Raw genomic sequence first — 17,576 nt, forward strand, 5'->3', positions numbered from 1 at the left:
AAGGTCTGAGGAACTTCATCAGCAGCGAAAGAATGATTGAAGCGTTGTCTGCACTGAAGAGCAGAATGATTGAACTTTCCACATATCTGACATTGTATGCCGGACTTCGGAATATATGGTTGTTGATTTGGAGTGTAAGATTGTTGAGGATAATTAGGTTGAGACTGTGGGTAGATTTCAGGAGATCCACGACCAGAATAGTGTCTACCACGTTGTCCTCGGCCTCCACGATATCTACCTCCACGGCCTCCACGATTACCACGTCCACGATTGGCATAAAGAGCTTCACTGTCAATAGTGGGAATAGCAGAGGACGTAGTCACACTAGTGCGACGCTGAACTTCTGTTTCTTCTTGCATCAAGAGTGGACGAAGTTGTTCAAAAGTTGGCTTATTTCTGTGTGTGTTTAGAGCACTAACAAAACCTCGATATTCCTCAGGTAGCCCTAGAAGAACAGTCATGACCAAATTATGGTCTGACTCGATTTCACCAATCGCCTGAAGAGCATTACCAATCGTCTTGATCTTTTGCATGTAATCACTCATGCTCATTGAGCCTTTCTTGATGCTCCGCAATTCAGATTTTAGAGAAAAAGCCGTGGAAGCAGTCTTATCAAGAAAATATGCCTCAATAATTCTCCAAGCATCATATGCAGTTTTAGGTGAGCTAGAAACAACCATATGTAATATGCTAAGAGATAAAGTGGCATTAATCCATGAAAGTATAGTAGTATCGTTCTTTTTCCAACTCACATATTCAGGATTTATAACCTCCTTCTTATCAGCAGTATCGATAGTCTGAGAAGGCACAACACTAGTTCCGTCCACATGTTTTGTAACATCAAAACTTTCTAGAACATTAAGAAAGACTTGTTTCCACACAAGATATGTAGAATCGGTGAGTTCTAGTGGTATGAGAGTTTTGATATTAACAATTGGCAAATTTGAGATAGAAGAAGACATGTTTACTACCTTAAGATAAGGATCCACCACTAGATAAGAAAGAAAGATAAATCGGAATGTAGCGGATGTGAAAAAAAAAAAAAAAGAACCTGAATTCAATAACATGAGAGGAACCACTTATCACCAAATAAGATCGACCGCACCAAGGAAAGAACCGAGTGATACGAGCAACCAACAGTAGGACAGTCCGAGCGGCACCAGAGGAGCAAAGAGAAATCACAGAAAGGCTGAAAATACTGTAGCAGAAATACTGTAGCGCTGTTACTGTAGTGCCAGTACTGTAGTGCTGTTACTGTAGCGCCAGTACTGTAGCGCTGATACTGTAGCAGTACTGTAGCAGTACTGGGAAGATAGAAAACCAAAAGAAAAGACACCTATAGAAAAAGATGAGATTAATGGTGGATGGTGGCTCTGGATCGATATCCCCACATTAGGGTTCCCGCTCTGATACCATGAAAGAAGGGCTAAAGTGCATACCCTCTTGAGTTGTATTAATGAATATATATAGTACAAGAGATTGTCTTACTATAGCAACAATGACTACTATAGTAAGAGTATAACTAGGATTACATACTATATAATCCTACTCTATAGAAGGCAATGATACTACTCTATATACGGCAATAAAACACAATATCCTAATATATCGTAACAGAGGGCCTTTTGTCTTGAAAGAATGGAGAGTTCTAAGTTTTCTCTAGTTGGAGTGGAGTGGTCAAAAATTACTTTCTGTTTTTGCTCATATTTTCGCTAAACCATAGTTTGCGGGCATGGTTTAAGCCTATTCAAACAACCTCATAGTAGAAAAAACATATCTCATTGTGGAGTTTAGACTATACCCCATTTTAGATCCCATCCAGATCGGCCCTAAATGGAAAAAAGATAGAAAACTTCTTAAAGCCCACATGCATTATTGGGACAACACACCACAAACAATCTAAAATGACTAAACCATAAAAATTAAAATATAATTTCTTAAATGAAAAACTAAGCTAAAAGAAACTAAAATAAATAGGAGAAGACCCATCCTTGAACTGTGAGACCCTAGCTAGTCCAATATATAAGATGTAATAAGGTTAAAACTCTTAACCCTGCTTGAGCATTTTGGGCAGTGGCTAGGCCCAAGAGGTTAAGAGAGTTAAGCGTGCTAGGACGGGAGTAGTCCTAGGATGGGTGATCCCCTGGGAAGTTGGGGCGTCACAGTTGGTATGAGAGCCAATTACCATTCGGAAGTCTGAGATGAGTCTCGGCTGAGTCAGGATTATACAGCGGGGAGAGCGAAGCCCTCATACTGTTGACTGTTGTAAGTAGAGCGTAGCTCACCACAAGGTCGGTTTAGGCTAGTGAGACGAGTTTTATATTGCCTGGTACTTGTGAGTCTGAGCTTTAACGAGGACGTTACGGCTTAAGAGGGGGAGAATGTGAGGCCCTAGGTAGTCTTATATATAAGATATAATAGGGTTAAAACTCTTAACCCTGCTTAAGAATTTTGGGTTGTGGCTGGGCCCAAGAGGTTAAGAGAGTTAAGCGTGTTAGAACGGGAGTAGTCTTAGGATGGGGGATCCCTTGAGAAGTTGGGCCGTCACATGAACTGCATCATTATGTCCAATAAATATCATTCTTTGTGGCCCTCGTAAGATATAAACTAAGTTGAAAAGGTTTTAGAAAGAGTAAAAACAGGGGCTTCTAATGACTTTCTAATGCAACAGAGAAATATAGAATTAACAGAAAGCAACAGAGCGAAATTCATATTCTTATATCTAGGTTTTTTCGTATTTAGAAAAAAAGGAACTCATTGACTTTTCTGGCACATTTTTCAACACTTAATTTTGTTTTATGCCTTTTGCACCTCCTAGTGATTGAATCTTAAATATTTAAATAATTCCTTCGCTACTGTTTGGACTATTTTGTTGGAGTATGGATCCAAGTTCGTTAGGAAATTGAGTATTTTCACCCAAACACCAGTGTACCTTGTCCATTTAAGGATTGAAGTAACATACAATCTGCACAATATGCCTGCTCAATATGCCTCATAGTGACCAAAGAAAAAGAAACAAGGTAAACAGCTGATTGGTATCAGGACTCAAATCTGCTTTGATGTGATTTTTGGAAGCTGGTACAAAGCCAGTCAGATTGGCTATAAACCTTTCGTTTCCAATTCTCTCTTAATGCAGCTGCTGATATTGGTGTTGCTCGCTGTGTGACTTCGGCCATAAATTCATTTTGCACTGTCACTTTTGATGCAACGCCTAGTTTATTAAATTAATATGTAAAAGCCCTTGTTTTCTTCTACGTGGATTAACAATTTGAAGGATTGTTTCCGGAAAAAATGACTGCTGATTACTTTAAGGTTTCAGAAAAGAGGAGTAAAAACAGGGGCTTCTAATGACTTTCTATCGCGACAAAGAAATATAGAATTGATGGAAAGCAACAGAGCGAAATTTATATTCTTATATCTAGGCTTTTTTCGTATTTAAAAAAGAAGGAATTCATTGAAATTTCTGGCACCTTATTCAACACTTTTTTGTTTTATGCCTCCTGCACTTCCTAGTGATTGAATCTTGAATATTTAAAATAACTCCTTTGCTACTGTTAGGCTTTTTTCGTATATCTAGGCTTTTTTCGCATTTAGAAAAGAAGGAACTCATTGAAATTTCTGGCACCTTATTCAACACTTTTTTGTTTTATGCCTTCTGCACCTCCTAGTGATTGAATCTTGAATATTTAAAATAACTCCTTTGCTACTGTGAGGACTATTTTGTTCCTAGTGGTTGTAATATGGATCCAAGCTTATTAGGAACTTGATTATTTTCACCCAAACACCGCTGTAACTCGTCCATTTAAAGATTGAAGTAACAGACTATCAGTATGCCTGCCTCATAGTGACCAAAGAAAAAGAAACAATGGTAACCAGCTGATTGGTATTAGAACTTAAATCTGCTTTGATGTGATTTTTTGGAAGCTGTTACGAAGCCAGTCAGACTGGCTAATGCTTATGTTGCCATTGTGAAAACTTTCGTTTCCAATTCTCCTTTAATGCAGCTGGTGATACTGGTGTTGTTCGCTGCAGGAGTTCGACCACAAATTCATTTTGCACTCTCACTTTTGATGCAAACCCTAGTTTGTTAAATTAATATGTAAAAGGCCTTGTTTTCTTCTGCATGGATTAACAGTTTGAAGGATTGTGGCCAATAAATTGACTGCTGATTGCTTGAAAGCAGGAAAAAGACTGGTCATGCATCTTTGCTTGAATTTAATAGCGCATATGATTTTATTGTATCAAATATCGAGAATGGTTGTTGCAAAGCAAAATTACTGGAAGAGGAGATATAAGCAGCAGTTTGCAAAGAATAAAGGGAAAACTTTCATGGATTATGCTTAGTATGGTTGTTTGGCTTAACTTTGCTTAGGAGTTTTTGGATTGACATAACTACTGTTTGGCCATAAGCTTAGTGAGAGTAGAAGTTGGTCCCATTGTTGACTTTGATAACATTGATGGAGATCAACAACCTAGTCATGGGGTCAATTTACTGAGAGTAGCATTCCCTTGGAATGTAGTCATCTTTCATGGCAAAATCTGAAATGTTGCCTGCATCTAGTTGGCAGATCTCTTTAACATTGTCGTGGTTAACGCTGGAACTAATGTTTGAACTTCGCTCAATCCCCAAAATGTTAGTGCAAACATTCCTTCATGACAAGAACAAATTGCTTACGGGACATTCGTTTCAATGGTCTGTAGAATTCTAGGAATCCTCTACATTTTCTATTTAAGGTACTCAAATTGTCTCAATGTAACTCAAGTTGGGAATATGTAAAAAGCTTTGCTGAGGTGGTTGAATCATCCTAGATTCGCAGGTAGTAGGCATGTTACAATACCATGGTTGAAAGAACTTTGCCATTTCCATGGTTCATGGGAATTAGGGGCCGTTTGGTTCAAGGTTTATAATGTTTTGGGAATGTTGTTTATATAAATTTGGAATGACAAATTTGTTACTAACTCACCAACCGCTTGGGTTGAGAGGTTGTTAAAAACTAGTATATTCTTTTTAATGAACTACTAATGATTCCCATCAAGTATGGAAATGAGAATAACTCCTAACCTATGATAATCTAGTATTTCTACCACCTAGGAATCTACAATGATTCGACTACTTGCCTAACACCTTTTACAACTACCCAACTTGAGTTGAATGATAATGATTTTAAATATTTTCAACAGAAAATACCGGTATATTACAAACTGTGAACCAAACAGGCCCTTACAATAATACACAACTACACGAGTCCCTTGCACCCTCCCAACATAAGTGGCGTGGCGACAATATTGTCAGTCCATATATAAAATGTGTGGCACTCCGGATACTACAGACTTGTGAAACGAATAACCCTTGGAAAGAAATTCATCATTGTTTTTCATGCGGACTTTCTTGAGGGGTTGATCCTTGTTGTGTGGCTCTAAAATGCAAAGAAGGTTGATTAGTTTAACCTCCAACTGGGAGTCGCAGCTTTAATAACTAGTCCTAATGTCTAAACCAAATTTTTAGAGACTAGATTTTAGCTTAACTCTTGATTTTAACTTAACTCTTGATACCTGACTCTTAAGTTCTAATTATTATCATTCTTATTTTTGGTGGGGAACTTTTTCAACTTTGAATTGTACTTCATCTAACTTGATATTGTTTGGAAAGACTTCTATGGCTCTACCTACTTCTAGCTAGAGGTGTCAGTATTGGAGAAGACTACAAAATTAGTTCTCTTCTAGATGCTGATTTAGCGAAAAAGAAAAAAGAAAGAAAAAGGAGGAAGCTTGACTGCTTGAGTTGAAGCTCTTGCAATTAGTTGATGGTGAAATTGTTTGATCACTAGTAACCTCATTCTCATCTGTTCTGCACATAATTCACTCTTATGCTTTCTTCTTTCTAGTGTTTTGATTAAATGCAGTTTTACTGTCATATTGTCGACTTGAATTGCTACATGATGCAGTTATAGGGTGGTACTATGACCATTCTTTTCCTTTTTATTGGTTTCTGTAAATTATCTTATTAAACGTACTTATGGAGAACTTCCTGTCTAGTTTACGATGTTGTGCTGACAAGTGACTCCTAACTCCTTTTGTCTTTAATTTAGTCAACAAACTCTTTTTGTCTCTAATTTAATTAACAAAATACTTGAATCAACAGAGTGATTTATGTTGTACATATGGATCATATGATTTTCTTCACTCCTTAGTTAGCCGTGTGTGATTTCAATGTAGCACATATAGGTATTGTAGTTTTCTTTGCTTAATTTAATCGTAAATTTACTTTTGTTGTTACCTATTATTCTTTTGTGTTTTCTTGGTTGGTCCGTTCGCCATTAAATATTCTTTCCTTTGCAACAGCACTGGCAAAAGCTCAGCAATTACTGCTTGATCCACAAGAAAGGGATTATATTCTTAACCAAGTCAGTGCCGCAAAAGGTGTGCAAATAATCTCTAACCTTATTATATTATCTTTATATCAGAAAGACTAAAGTATTTTTTGGACAATTATTAATCTTACTAGTCCATTTTTCTGTAGGATTCTTAAAATTGGGTTGTCTTTGTTGAGCATTAGTAATCAGAAAAGGATATTCTATTTCTATTTCTCTTTTTTTTCTTTTGATTTGGTGGGGGTGTTTGGGGTTTTCAGTGTGCGCAGCGCTGTTATGAGGTTGTTCTTCTAATAAAATGCGACTAGAAGATTTGTTGATCAAATACATTTCTAATGTGATGTTGATGCTTCATTTGAATGAGTCTTCTAGGGGTTTTTATCTTCTTGAAATCATTTAAGATGGGAAACATTTGATATACTAACAGATGAAACAAATTGTTACTGTATGTTGTGAACTGCAGAAGAGCTTAGGTTAAAGAGGAAGAAAGAGTTGAAGAAGGACAATGCTTCGAAAATAAAGGCACTGGTAGATGAGGTAAAATGAGCTGTTTTATAATTTAATGTTTCACATGTTTCTGCTGGAGTACTTTTCCAAATCTCGATCTTTTTACATAATCTGCTATAAATTTTGTAAACCTCTTCTGTAGGTACATTACATAATAGACTAGTTTTAATAGAGATAAAAAATGGAAATTTCTTATATTTATGTGATGACACTTCACGACTTGAATAAAACATTTTTTTTCATAGAATTGTGTAAATATGCTTATTTTCTTGTAAGTACTTTGTGTGTACAATTGTTTGTCATGACATCATTAGGTAACAATTTCCAAAATTTTATCTTATGAAATTTGTGTCAATCATTCATAGTTGTATTTTTTTTATGCATTTGTTCTCATCATATCATTATCCTATATTTTCCCAGGATGATGCAAGACAAATTAGAAAAACCCTACTATGTTTTGCAAGTCATGAACCCAAAATATGTTTAAAACCAAATTTAGAATTTTCTAGAAATTTTAGGGCGTGTTTGGTTTGCCCATTTTTCACCTAGGAATCGGAATTGGAATGCATGATTCCGTTTGTAGGTGTTTGGTATGCGGGAATACCATTCCAATTCCGATTTCTGGGTGGAATGGGATCCCCCCAATCACTACTTTTTCCATTCTGGCCTAGGAGGCTAGTTTGGAAGTTAAATTTGGGTGGAATAAATGTTTGTTCGGATTAAATTTAAATTTTTAACCTTATTTTTTTAATTAAATATAAGTTTAAATTCAGAAATTAAATTTATAATTTTAAATTTTAATTTGAACTTGAATTAAAAGTTAAAATTCAATAAAGCATTTAGAATCTAATTTATGAATTTGAATTAAAATTCAAATTTAAAATTTAAAATTTAAAATTTATTTAAAATTTAAACGACAATTATTTTTTAGACTGTTTGAAATAAGGATATATTATTTTGGGTAATTTTATATTGTTACCAGCAATTTTAGTTTGTTATAATATTGGTCTTAAAATATGACTTCTCTTTCACTTTTCTTTTCTTTTTTTGAGGAAATGATTTTGTTTTGTTAACTATTCTATTTATTAGAATCATATAAAATTTTGTGATTTGTATGTTACCATATAATTATTACAATAAAAGATAATAATAAATAGTTTATTTTCATATTAAATAATATAAAATATAAAATTGTCTTAATTTTCATTAATTAATTATTTTATAAGTTGCCCATTTATATTTAAATAGAGTATTCAAAATGGTTAAAAGTAATTAAAATGTATTATAAGGATAAAATTGGTACATTAATTTGATTTCGTTTCTGATATCTACATAAACCAAACATTGACAGTAGGAATGGTTCATTCCGATTCTGATTCCAGTGGCGAATCAAATAGAATGAGTTAATTGAGTCATTCCGATTCCAATTCCAGCTTATTTCGATTCTGATTCCGATTTTTGATTCAAACTTCGAACCAAACACAGCCTTAGGGTATTTTTCAAAAGATTTTTTTAAAAAATTAAGAAAATTAAGAGAAAATTAAAGAAAATAGCTGATAAATAGGAAAAAGTCAGAACATTCATAGAATTGTTTTAGAATATTGGAAAGGCAAATTGGAAGAAGAACAAAAGAGATAAAGGAAAGAAGAAAGGATGAGGAAGGAAAGAGAAGATAGAATCTTTTTAAAAAGAATTTTGCCGGTGCATACGGTAGAGAAATAGAGGAGAAGAAGATACCATGCCGCAGTCAAAACACAGAACCTAAATTTTATTCCATCATAACTCCTCTGAAATTATAAGGTATAGGCTATATTTATAATCTTGAAAACATAATCCTAATCTAAAACACATCGCACGATTGTAGGCATCTTCTCCTATTTCGAAAATATCTTATAAAAGTCTAAGCCAAATTAATCCTAAAAATCTTTGAATAACTAAAACAAACTAATAAATGCAAAAATTGACTCAAATAAATAAAAGATGACTCGACCGAACCCTCTTTGAATATGGTTCTGCATCATTCGTTTCTGCTGCGCGGGATCTCGTCCTCGCGATCAACACAATCAAAAGAAGTTAGTAGCACCAAACCATTATACATATATAATGATGCATTTCGACGCCTAAATATCAAATAATTTCGTTAGCACCATCCTCATGACTGTTATTTGGAACTCAACTTGTGGCAAAAGAGGAGCCTTTGGCGGTGGTAACAGAGGTGGGATAATAGGCACCTCAGCAATCAGCTTAGATGGCTCCAAAGTTTGTAGAGTCGATGAAGGTGGTGAAGAGTCAGACATGAGTGGATGTGGTTGCATCGACTTCGGCTTCTTGACTCTTGGAAAAATAGCATATTGAATCCCATTATCGTGACAAATATACTTATTTCCCTTCATGATTAGAAAAAGCATTATTTGCCTCATGCCATGGTCGTCCAAGTATTATGTCACATCTCTTAATATCAACCATGATGAATACAATTTTCTTTTTGTATTCATCTTGCATTGTGAGTATGCTGAATTTAATATCTTGGGATTTGATAATAGTGTCATCATAAGACACAAGATAAGGAGACAAACAACGACACAATAAGATCTAATTTTTCTATGTTTTCTTGAAATAAGATTATGAGAAAATTGATGATTAATTTGTACTCGACAAGGAACACCAAATCTCATAGCAATTTGAAAAGAACAAGTAAAAGAAATAGAATTCATGTTTTGAAGGAGTTGTTTGATTTCGGCTAATTGTTGGTTACTTTGAACCAAGTTCAAATTTATTTGGTTATTTGCGGCTTGAAGAGATTGCAAATCAGTTTGTAACTTTTTGAAGCGAGTGTTGGTATAAAGCTCAAATTTTTTAAACATTTAACTAAGTTCTGCATTTGTTGGTATTTTGAAAATTAATTTATTGATCAACGTTGCTCTAATACTAAAATTGATGCAAGACAAATTAGAAAAAAACTTGCAATTGATGACCTTAAAATCTGTTTAAAACCAAATTTAGAATTTTCTAGAAATTTTATAGTAATTTCCATTTTTTTAAAAAAAAATTAAGAAAATTAAGAGAAAGCTAAAGAAAATAGCCAATAAATAGGAAGAAATTAGAAAATTTATAGATTTGTCTTAGAAAATTGGAAAGGCAAATTTAGAAGGAAAATATGAGAGGTAGAGGAAAGAAAAAAAGATAAGGAAGGAAAGAGAAGATAGAACTTTTTTAAAGAAGAAGAATTTTGCCGGCGCACACGGTAGAGAAAGAGAGGGGAAGAAGAAGAAGATACCTATGGAAGAAGGTGAGACTTGTGGTGGATAGTGGCTATGGATCGATATTCCCAAATTAGGGTTCCTGCTCTGATACCATGAAAGAAGGGCAAAAAGGATACCCTCATGGATTCTATTGATGATGTTATATAGTACAAGAGATGAGTCTAATATAGTAACAATGTCTAATATAGTAACAATATAACTAGGTATCTCATATCATATAATCCTACTCTAAATATGTCGTAATATATAGTATCCTTATATAGCATGAGATATTAAATATGTCGTAACACCAACCCCTAGAGGGTGTACAAGCTTGTAGGATAAGGAATACCCTAACAGTAGAATCGGGGGTTTTCTTTTTGGACTGTGGTGGGTCAGCTCTTTATTTTTGATTGCTGAGTATTCTTAAATGTATAGTTTCAGGAAGGAAAAACTGTAAGCATACTTACTGTTTCATTCTGTCCTGTTTAGAAGGATACAGAGGATGATGAATTTTAATATTTCTTCAATTTTAGTCATTTACATATTTTTTGTTATTTTTGTTCCTTCGTTGTTTTGCACACGTGGGAGTTGGATTGTAGCAGGGAGGGGATGGGGAGAAACCACTTCACTTTTTTTTTGTATGATTGTGAATACTTGCATAATATAATGTCTTGATGTTCTCATATGATGCTGCATGGTGGTGTTGTGTTTACCAATTTTCTAGGTACTAATCTGCGGCCTTTCAAGTGAATAAAATTTTTCATACGTTTTATCATGTTAAAGTGAAAGTATCATGATCTTTATGAGTTGCTTAGGAATACTGATGATGATCTGCTTCTGTTTTGCTTGCAGTACAAGGTGGAGCGTTTTTCTTTTTTTCATTATATTCGCTTTGTTTCATGATTTCTTCATATTCATGCTGAATGATAAAGAGGAAATGTACATATTTTGCGGGGCAAAATTAGGGCTTTTCTTTTCCTTGATTATTTCTTTGGAATGATACAACAAAACTACAAGAGTGAAAATACAATTAAAAAGTTGCCTTAACTACATACAGGGAAAGTATGAAGTGCAGTATGAGCAATCAGAAGAATTTCAGCAGCAGTTAAAGATAAAAGTTCGTGAAATATTAACTGAGCAAGAATGGCGTCGAAGGAAAATGCAAATGAGGGTCTGAGCAATCATATTAATTAACTTCATTTTGTATCAGATAAAATAGTATTCGTATCTAAACATGCATATTTATATATCAAGCAGATATCAGAAGAGGAAGGAAGGCTGAAAAAGGATGAAGAAGAGACAAAGGAGATGATGAAAAGGAAGCGTGAACATGAGGAACAGTGGGAGGAAACAAGAGATCGGCGAGTATGTGCTCTAAATCTCCTTTGTTCGTCAAACTCTTTTCCTTTTTTACTTCTGCAGATTTACCTGCCATAGACTCTGAAATTTACTTACAAATTCAATGTGAAATTCAGTAATGAATATTTTATTTTCTGGAATTCAACTACAACAATGCGCATGCAAAAGATTTTCTGAAGTTATGAATAATAGACATTGCCTAATCATTTCAATTTGGCTGTAAATAGTAGGCAATTAGGCTTTATTTTTTTTATGTTCGTTTTTGCAATATGACTCTACAACCTACTGCCGGACTTTGTATTAGATCATGTAATCTAGCAGTAATGCTTATGTTGTCTATTTACTACCGTCTGTAGAGACAAGTGACTTTGTTTCTTCGTCTCTCTTGGGATCATTCCTTCTGGTCATACTTTATTCTAGTTTACTGGAACTCTGCCTACATTTTAGTTGTACAATGGCCAAATCCCATGTTGTTTGGAGCAGGCTAGATTATTCTATTGATGATGAAGGCTTTTCATATTGTGTTCTTTTTTTGTTTTTTGTTTTTTTTGTGTTTGTAGCTTAGTCTTCCCTGTTTGCATCCTTTATTTTTTCATTAGATGAAACTGGTAAATTTTGTTGCATGAGCCTGAAATGACAGCTAGAGGTCTTTCTACTTTTCTATTAGCTTATAATTCGCTTGTAATCCATGAGATATGCGTGTAGCTGAAGTTATTATTCTTAATGAAGACCAGTTATAAAAATATTTTGTTTTAATTAATGAAGTCTTTTGAGCCTAGTATTGTGTTATTTACTGTTTTTATTGTTTAGGCATAGCAGATATAACAACGGCCTTGACAAATTCAAAATTTTGCTAGAATTAACTGAAATGTTACAAGTAGAAGTTTCATTTTTTATTAATGATGACACAATATTTGTCCATACTGCTCTTTGGAGTATGTTTTAAAGTTATGATAGCATATTTTAATTGTCAATTTCACCTTTTTTTTGGATATTTTTCCATATTAATCCCTTTTTAAAATCTTTTAATACTGTATGTAAGTATCTCAGAACATCAATTTACATGATAGTTCCTCAAATCAATTTTAGTTTGCATGTCATTCCCTCAGGTTAAAATTAATGGCATCTTTATAGAATGTTTTCCCATTATGCTTTAAATGTGTGTACGTTTCTGACACTGAACAAATATTAGGCCATTTATTCCCAAAAAGCACACAACTTTAGGCAATGACGTCATTCAAGCATCACCTAAAATCTCAATAATTTATCTCCAGTAATCTTCAGAAGAGAAAAGGTTAGCCGCAGCCAACAACGGGGTGGTCATAGCTGATTAAAATTGAGAAAGTGGAGAAACTAGCTTTCTTCAAAGCGTTTACAGTTTTTTCATAGATTCTAGTGTAGACGATATACGATTTCAGGGAACAAGAAGAAATTTGTGGGTAAACGGATGTTTTACCTTATCGAGTTTTCAGTATTGAAAAATTTTGATGTAAAGACTTTATGCCTAGTGGACAGTGATTTGAGGAGCAGTGAGTACAATAATTATTGTTTCCCTATGCTATCAAATTTGAAGAAGTGCTATTTGTTACATGTTAGTCCCTTTTCTGGTGTGGTTTGTGAGCTTCGAGGCTCAAAAAGCAGAAGCACTAGCATGAAGTTTGTTCTTTAGCTTCAGCAATACACCGGAGGAATAATAATAACTAAAATTCTGTTTGGGCTGCTTCAACTCTTCAAGCACTACTTAAAACAACACTTCTGCTGATATAGAGCTGTGCCATGTAGGCAAGCAACAGTGACTCTGCTTTTCTAACATGTCATTGATATCATATTTATTTGCAAGAAACATAGCCTTATCTCTTAATTATTGGGGCTCTGCTTTAAAATTTCCTAGTTGTACTATTACGAACCTTTCTCTTAATTACTGGGGCTCTGCTTTAAAATTTTCTAGTTGTACTATTACGAACCTTTCTCTTAATTACTGGGGCTTTACTATAAGAATTCATTAGTTCTACTAATACGAACACATTTTGCTTATATTGATTTCCTCTATTCACAGGTTTCAAGCTGGAGAGATTTTATGAAGTCTGGGAAGAAGGTGTGGAAATATCATTTTATTTTTTTATTATGGTATATTGCATGTTTGGTCCTCAAACTATGAGGTGCATGACATTTGGTCCTCAAATTTTAATATGTTATAGTTTTTTGTTTGAACTTTAAGAATTGTTGCAATCAAGTCCCACAGCCTAATTAAATTGACTATATGTTGACACATCGCTGATATAAAAGTGATGTAGCATTCTATTTATTAGCGCATCATTAATAATATCATTGCTGCATCACTTATAAATTAGTGATACATCAACATCCAGTCAACTATGTTAGGTTATAAGACTTGATTGCAATAATTTTGAAAAGTCTAGTCAGAAATTATAATTATTTAATTTAGGACCAAAATGTCACCCGCCTTGTAGTTTGAGGACCAAATGTGCAACTTATCCTTTTTATTAAATTGACGTTGAAAATGCAGAAATCTCTCCTGAAACTATGCGATTTGTGCTTTCCCTTATACAAATATCAATCTACATTTAACCTCGGCGTTATTTCAGACCATTTCTTGACGTGTTTCCATCCAAGAAATATTATACTATATTGTTAATTTACCTGTTGCAATATTTTTGTATCATATTTTAGTAATTTTTAACTGTTTGTGAACGCTAAATTGAATAAATATGATTGAAGGGAATTTATGCAAAATATCTAAACAGTAAGGGGGTTAAATGCAGGTTTTTGTTTTTATTGAGATTGATGCTTTATCATCATGTTTTCAAATGGGAAAGCTAAACTAAAAATATTTTGCTTAGCCACTAATCTCGGTGTAGTAGTGTGCAAACTTTGACATGATCTCTGCGTCTTTACTATGTTCTGTAGGGTAAGAAAGGCGAGATAAAACCCCCGAAGCTCAAGACAGAAGATCCGAACAAATCTTACGTGCAAAGGCCGGTAAAGCGCGGATGAAACCGGCACCATTTAGGGGCCCTTCGATCTTATTAGATGAGCAGCTGAATGGTTGGTGGTGTTAGTAGCTGTGGAGCAATTCTGCGGCCGAAAGATAAGGTGGTTAAAAACCTCGGGCGTCCTTCGTATCGTTTTATTTTGTTTCTACTGCGATTTGAAGTCTATCAAAATATCTGCAGAGTAATTCACTTGTCATTACAAGTGGTTGGCGAAATGTATTTCTATACAAAAATCAATCATGTTGATTCTGCAGGGTAATTTGATTCTGGAAGGTAAAGGTGGATCTTTTTACTTGAAAATGGCCTCAAGATTAGCGATCAGGATTAGCCCGTACATGTTTGTCCAACAATAGTTATTCATCCCAAGTATAAAAATAAAGAAGAAAATTGATATTTTTATTTATATTTCTTGCTTCAATCTCAAAACGTCGGAATGTAATCTCCTCGGGAGGAAGACTTTCAGGGCAACGTTTTGGTGGAATTGAAATGGAAATAGGAATAGAAATGGATGGAAGTGGAATCGAAACGGAACGATGAAAGCTTCTAATTTGTTTGGTTCATTCTAGAAGAATCGAAAGCGAAATTACATTCCAATTAAGATTTTAGAAGTTAAAATTAAAATTACCTTCAAATTTGCAATTAAAATTTTAAGTCTAAATTCAAATTTAAAATTTAAATTTACAAATTAAGTCTAAGATCAAAGTTAAAATTTAAATTGAGAACTAAGTTTTAATTAATATCAAACTTGCATTAGAATAAAATTTAGACTTAACAATTTAAAACCAAGTTTTGAGTTCGTACTTCAAATTATTTACAAAATTGATATTTAAATTTAAATAATTATTAGTGCAAAAAAGTTTTGTTAAAATTCCTTGGGGTTCAAAGTTGATTCCTATTCTGGAGGTGAATTCTTGGGGGAAGAGACGTTTTTCATTCAGTAAAACTAAGTTGTGCTCTAATCTGTGTCTTATGAGTAATTTGTGATGATTGTAGCTCATGTTTTAACAGAATTAGAGCAACACTTTATTTCTTTACCATGAATGGTTCTGAACAATAAATTAGTTTCAAGTTTTCCATTCGATGGGTAAATTGCAACACCACTTCCCAATCTTTCAGCCAAGTTTTAACTCGGTCTTTAAACTCTTATTTATAAATTAGACATTGGACACTAACTTTTAATAGTGTTTTATTTTAGTTTCTGTGTTATGATATTTCATTATATTCATATGCCGTAAAGAAAGTTGATTCAAGAAGGTTGATAGCACTAAAAATTTAGTACTTTTAAAAGCTTTCCAACTGGACTATATCTATATTATAGATGAGATATATATATATATATATATATATATATATATNCATACTATAGATAGTAGATTAATAATATTCACTATAGATTTTTAGATCCTTATATTCGTACTAGTACAATCATCAACAGTAAATTCTAGATTTTTAAGAGCTAAAAAGTCTATAGTAATTATTATTTCTTTAACATAAGCTCAACACACACTCTCTCTCTCTCTCTCTCTCTCTCTCCCCGTGTCTCCGTACGTTCGTGTTCCTTGTGCTTTTTCTTCTTGTTCATGCATATAGCTTACTTGCCGCGTCACCAAACGGCAGGTACAAAATTATTAAATCCAGGTTACTCACGCTAATAAACTTATTCATGTCCACCCAGCCCGTTTTTCTTCATTTTTCAAGGTGAAACTATTTGGGATATAATTAATGACTAGTGGACTAGTATGAGAAGTTCGAATTTAAGCATTTTAGTTTGTTGTTAGGATCAAACAGATTGCTAATAGTAGTGACTTTGATTGATTATTACTTAACTTTGGTAGCTGAAAGTGTAAAAATAAATTGACCTGGGTTCTTAAACCTGTAGCATGTATGTCTAAATGTTCAACTTATCTAGTGCTTTTTGGAGTTAAGTTTGCATTAAACTTGAAGAAAGTGGATAGTTTTGGAACATCACATTCCCCAAAAGCTCCATCTTTTATAAATAGTATAGATATATATAGATTAGGAGTTTGAGACTCCTGAATTCCTAAAAAAAATCTTCTAGTAATTATTCTTTAGGTTAGGAGGCTAGCAGAATACTGCAAAAGAATAAAAAAAAAAAAAAATCAGAATTAGTGGTCTAGTGATGCTATCCTATGCTTCAACAATTTGGGGTAGGGTTACCGACCGTCCCTAGAGCAAGTGATAAAGGACTTGGTGGTTGGTATTCGAGACTCAAGTTCGAATTCTAGTTGATTCACATTTCTAGCTAAGTTTATTTCTAAATGAAATAAACAAAACGAGTAGCGTGTTATCTATCTCTCAAAAAAAAAAAAAAAATTTAGGGTAGGGTTTAAGACCAAATAGATTGCTAATGCCTCTGAATTGGGTTATGATTAATTGCAATATTGCACATGCACTTTCCGTTATGCCATATGGAGAAGATCTTGTGTCGCGTGCTGACGTCATCTGGATCCGAAGTGGCCCGCAACGCGGAGCAGCCTGTCTGTAATTGTATGAGTCCAGTCATCCCCACAAACATTCATGATGACGAGAGAAAGAACTTTCTTCAAGTGGTACGGGCATCTCACCTATCTCCAAGAAGGAGACGCATTTGACTTTCCTCACTGTGCAGAGGTTGAAAAAGTAAAATAAAATAATAAGAAAGAGTAGTGGCCGGAGTATCTTTCTAGGGATCTTTTGAAAAAGCACTTAAGCTTGGGTGGCGCCAATTATTCAGAAAAGCAAATATTTGGTTAAAAAGATTTTCTTTTCTAAGAAAATATTAGCATTATCGGAGTTGCGGCCGACGAGAACAAGGCTGAGAGGCATGCAGCGGTGAGGCGAAAGGTGAAGGTGCGGCAAATTCGAAAGCGCTCGTGACGACGGCCCACACGAGCATGACGATCGGATCATCATTGACGACAATGACGAAGACGAAGGAGGAGGAAGAAATGGAGGATATGATGAAGAAAAGGAAGAAGAAGAAGAAAAAGAGAAAGACGAAGAAGAAGAATGACAAAATTGTCAATTCATATTATTAATTAATCATAGTTAAGTATTTTAATTGTGGTTAACTAGATTTC

At 34.1% G+C, this 17,576-nt stretch overlaps 1 protein-coding gene across 1 annotated transcript in view; it reads left to right on the forward strand.

Annotated features, from left to right (window-relative positions):
• The window catches only part of LOC109722219 (dnaJ homolog subfamily C member 8), a 56,321-nt gene extending 41,422 nt beyond the window's left edge, over nt 1-14,899 (forward strand). The window contains exons 4-9 of the mRNA XM_020250167.1: nt 6,343-6,420; nt 6,835-6,908; nt 11,181-11,294; nt 11,381-11,488; nt 13,539-13,577; nt 14,411-14,899. Coding sequence (XP_020105756.1) covers nt 6,343-6,420; nt 6,835-6,908; nt 11,181-11,294; nt 11,381-11,488; nt 13,539-13,577; nt 14,411-14,497 — 500 coding nt within the window. The 3' untranslated portion in view covers nt 14,498-14,899. The remainder of the gene's footprint in view (nt 1-6,342; nt 6,421-6,834; nt 6,909-11,180; nt 11,295-11,380; nt 11,489-13,538; nt 13,578-14,410) is intronic.

The sequence above is a fragment of the Ananas comosus genome, linkage group 1 (genome assembly GCF_001540865.1).
Source record: "Ananas comosus cultivar F153 linkage group 1, ASM154086v1, whole genome shotgun sequence".
NCBI lineage: Eukaryota > Viridiplantae > Streptophyta > Magnoliopsida > Poales > Bromeliaceae > Ananas > Ananas comosus.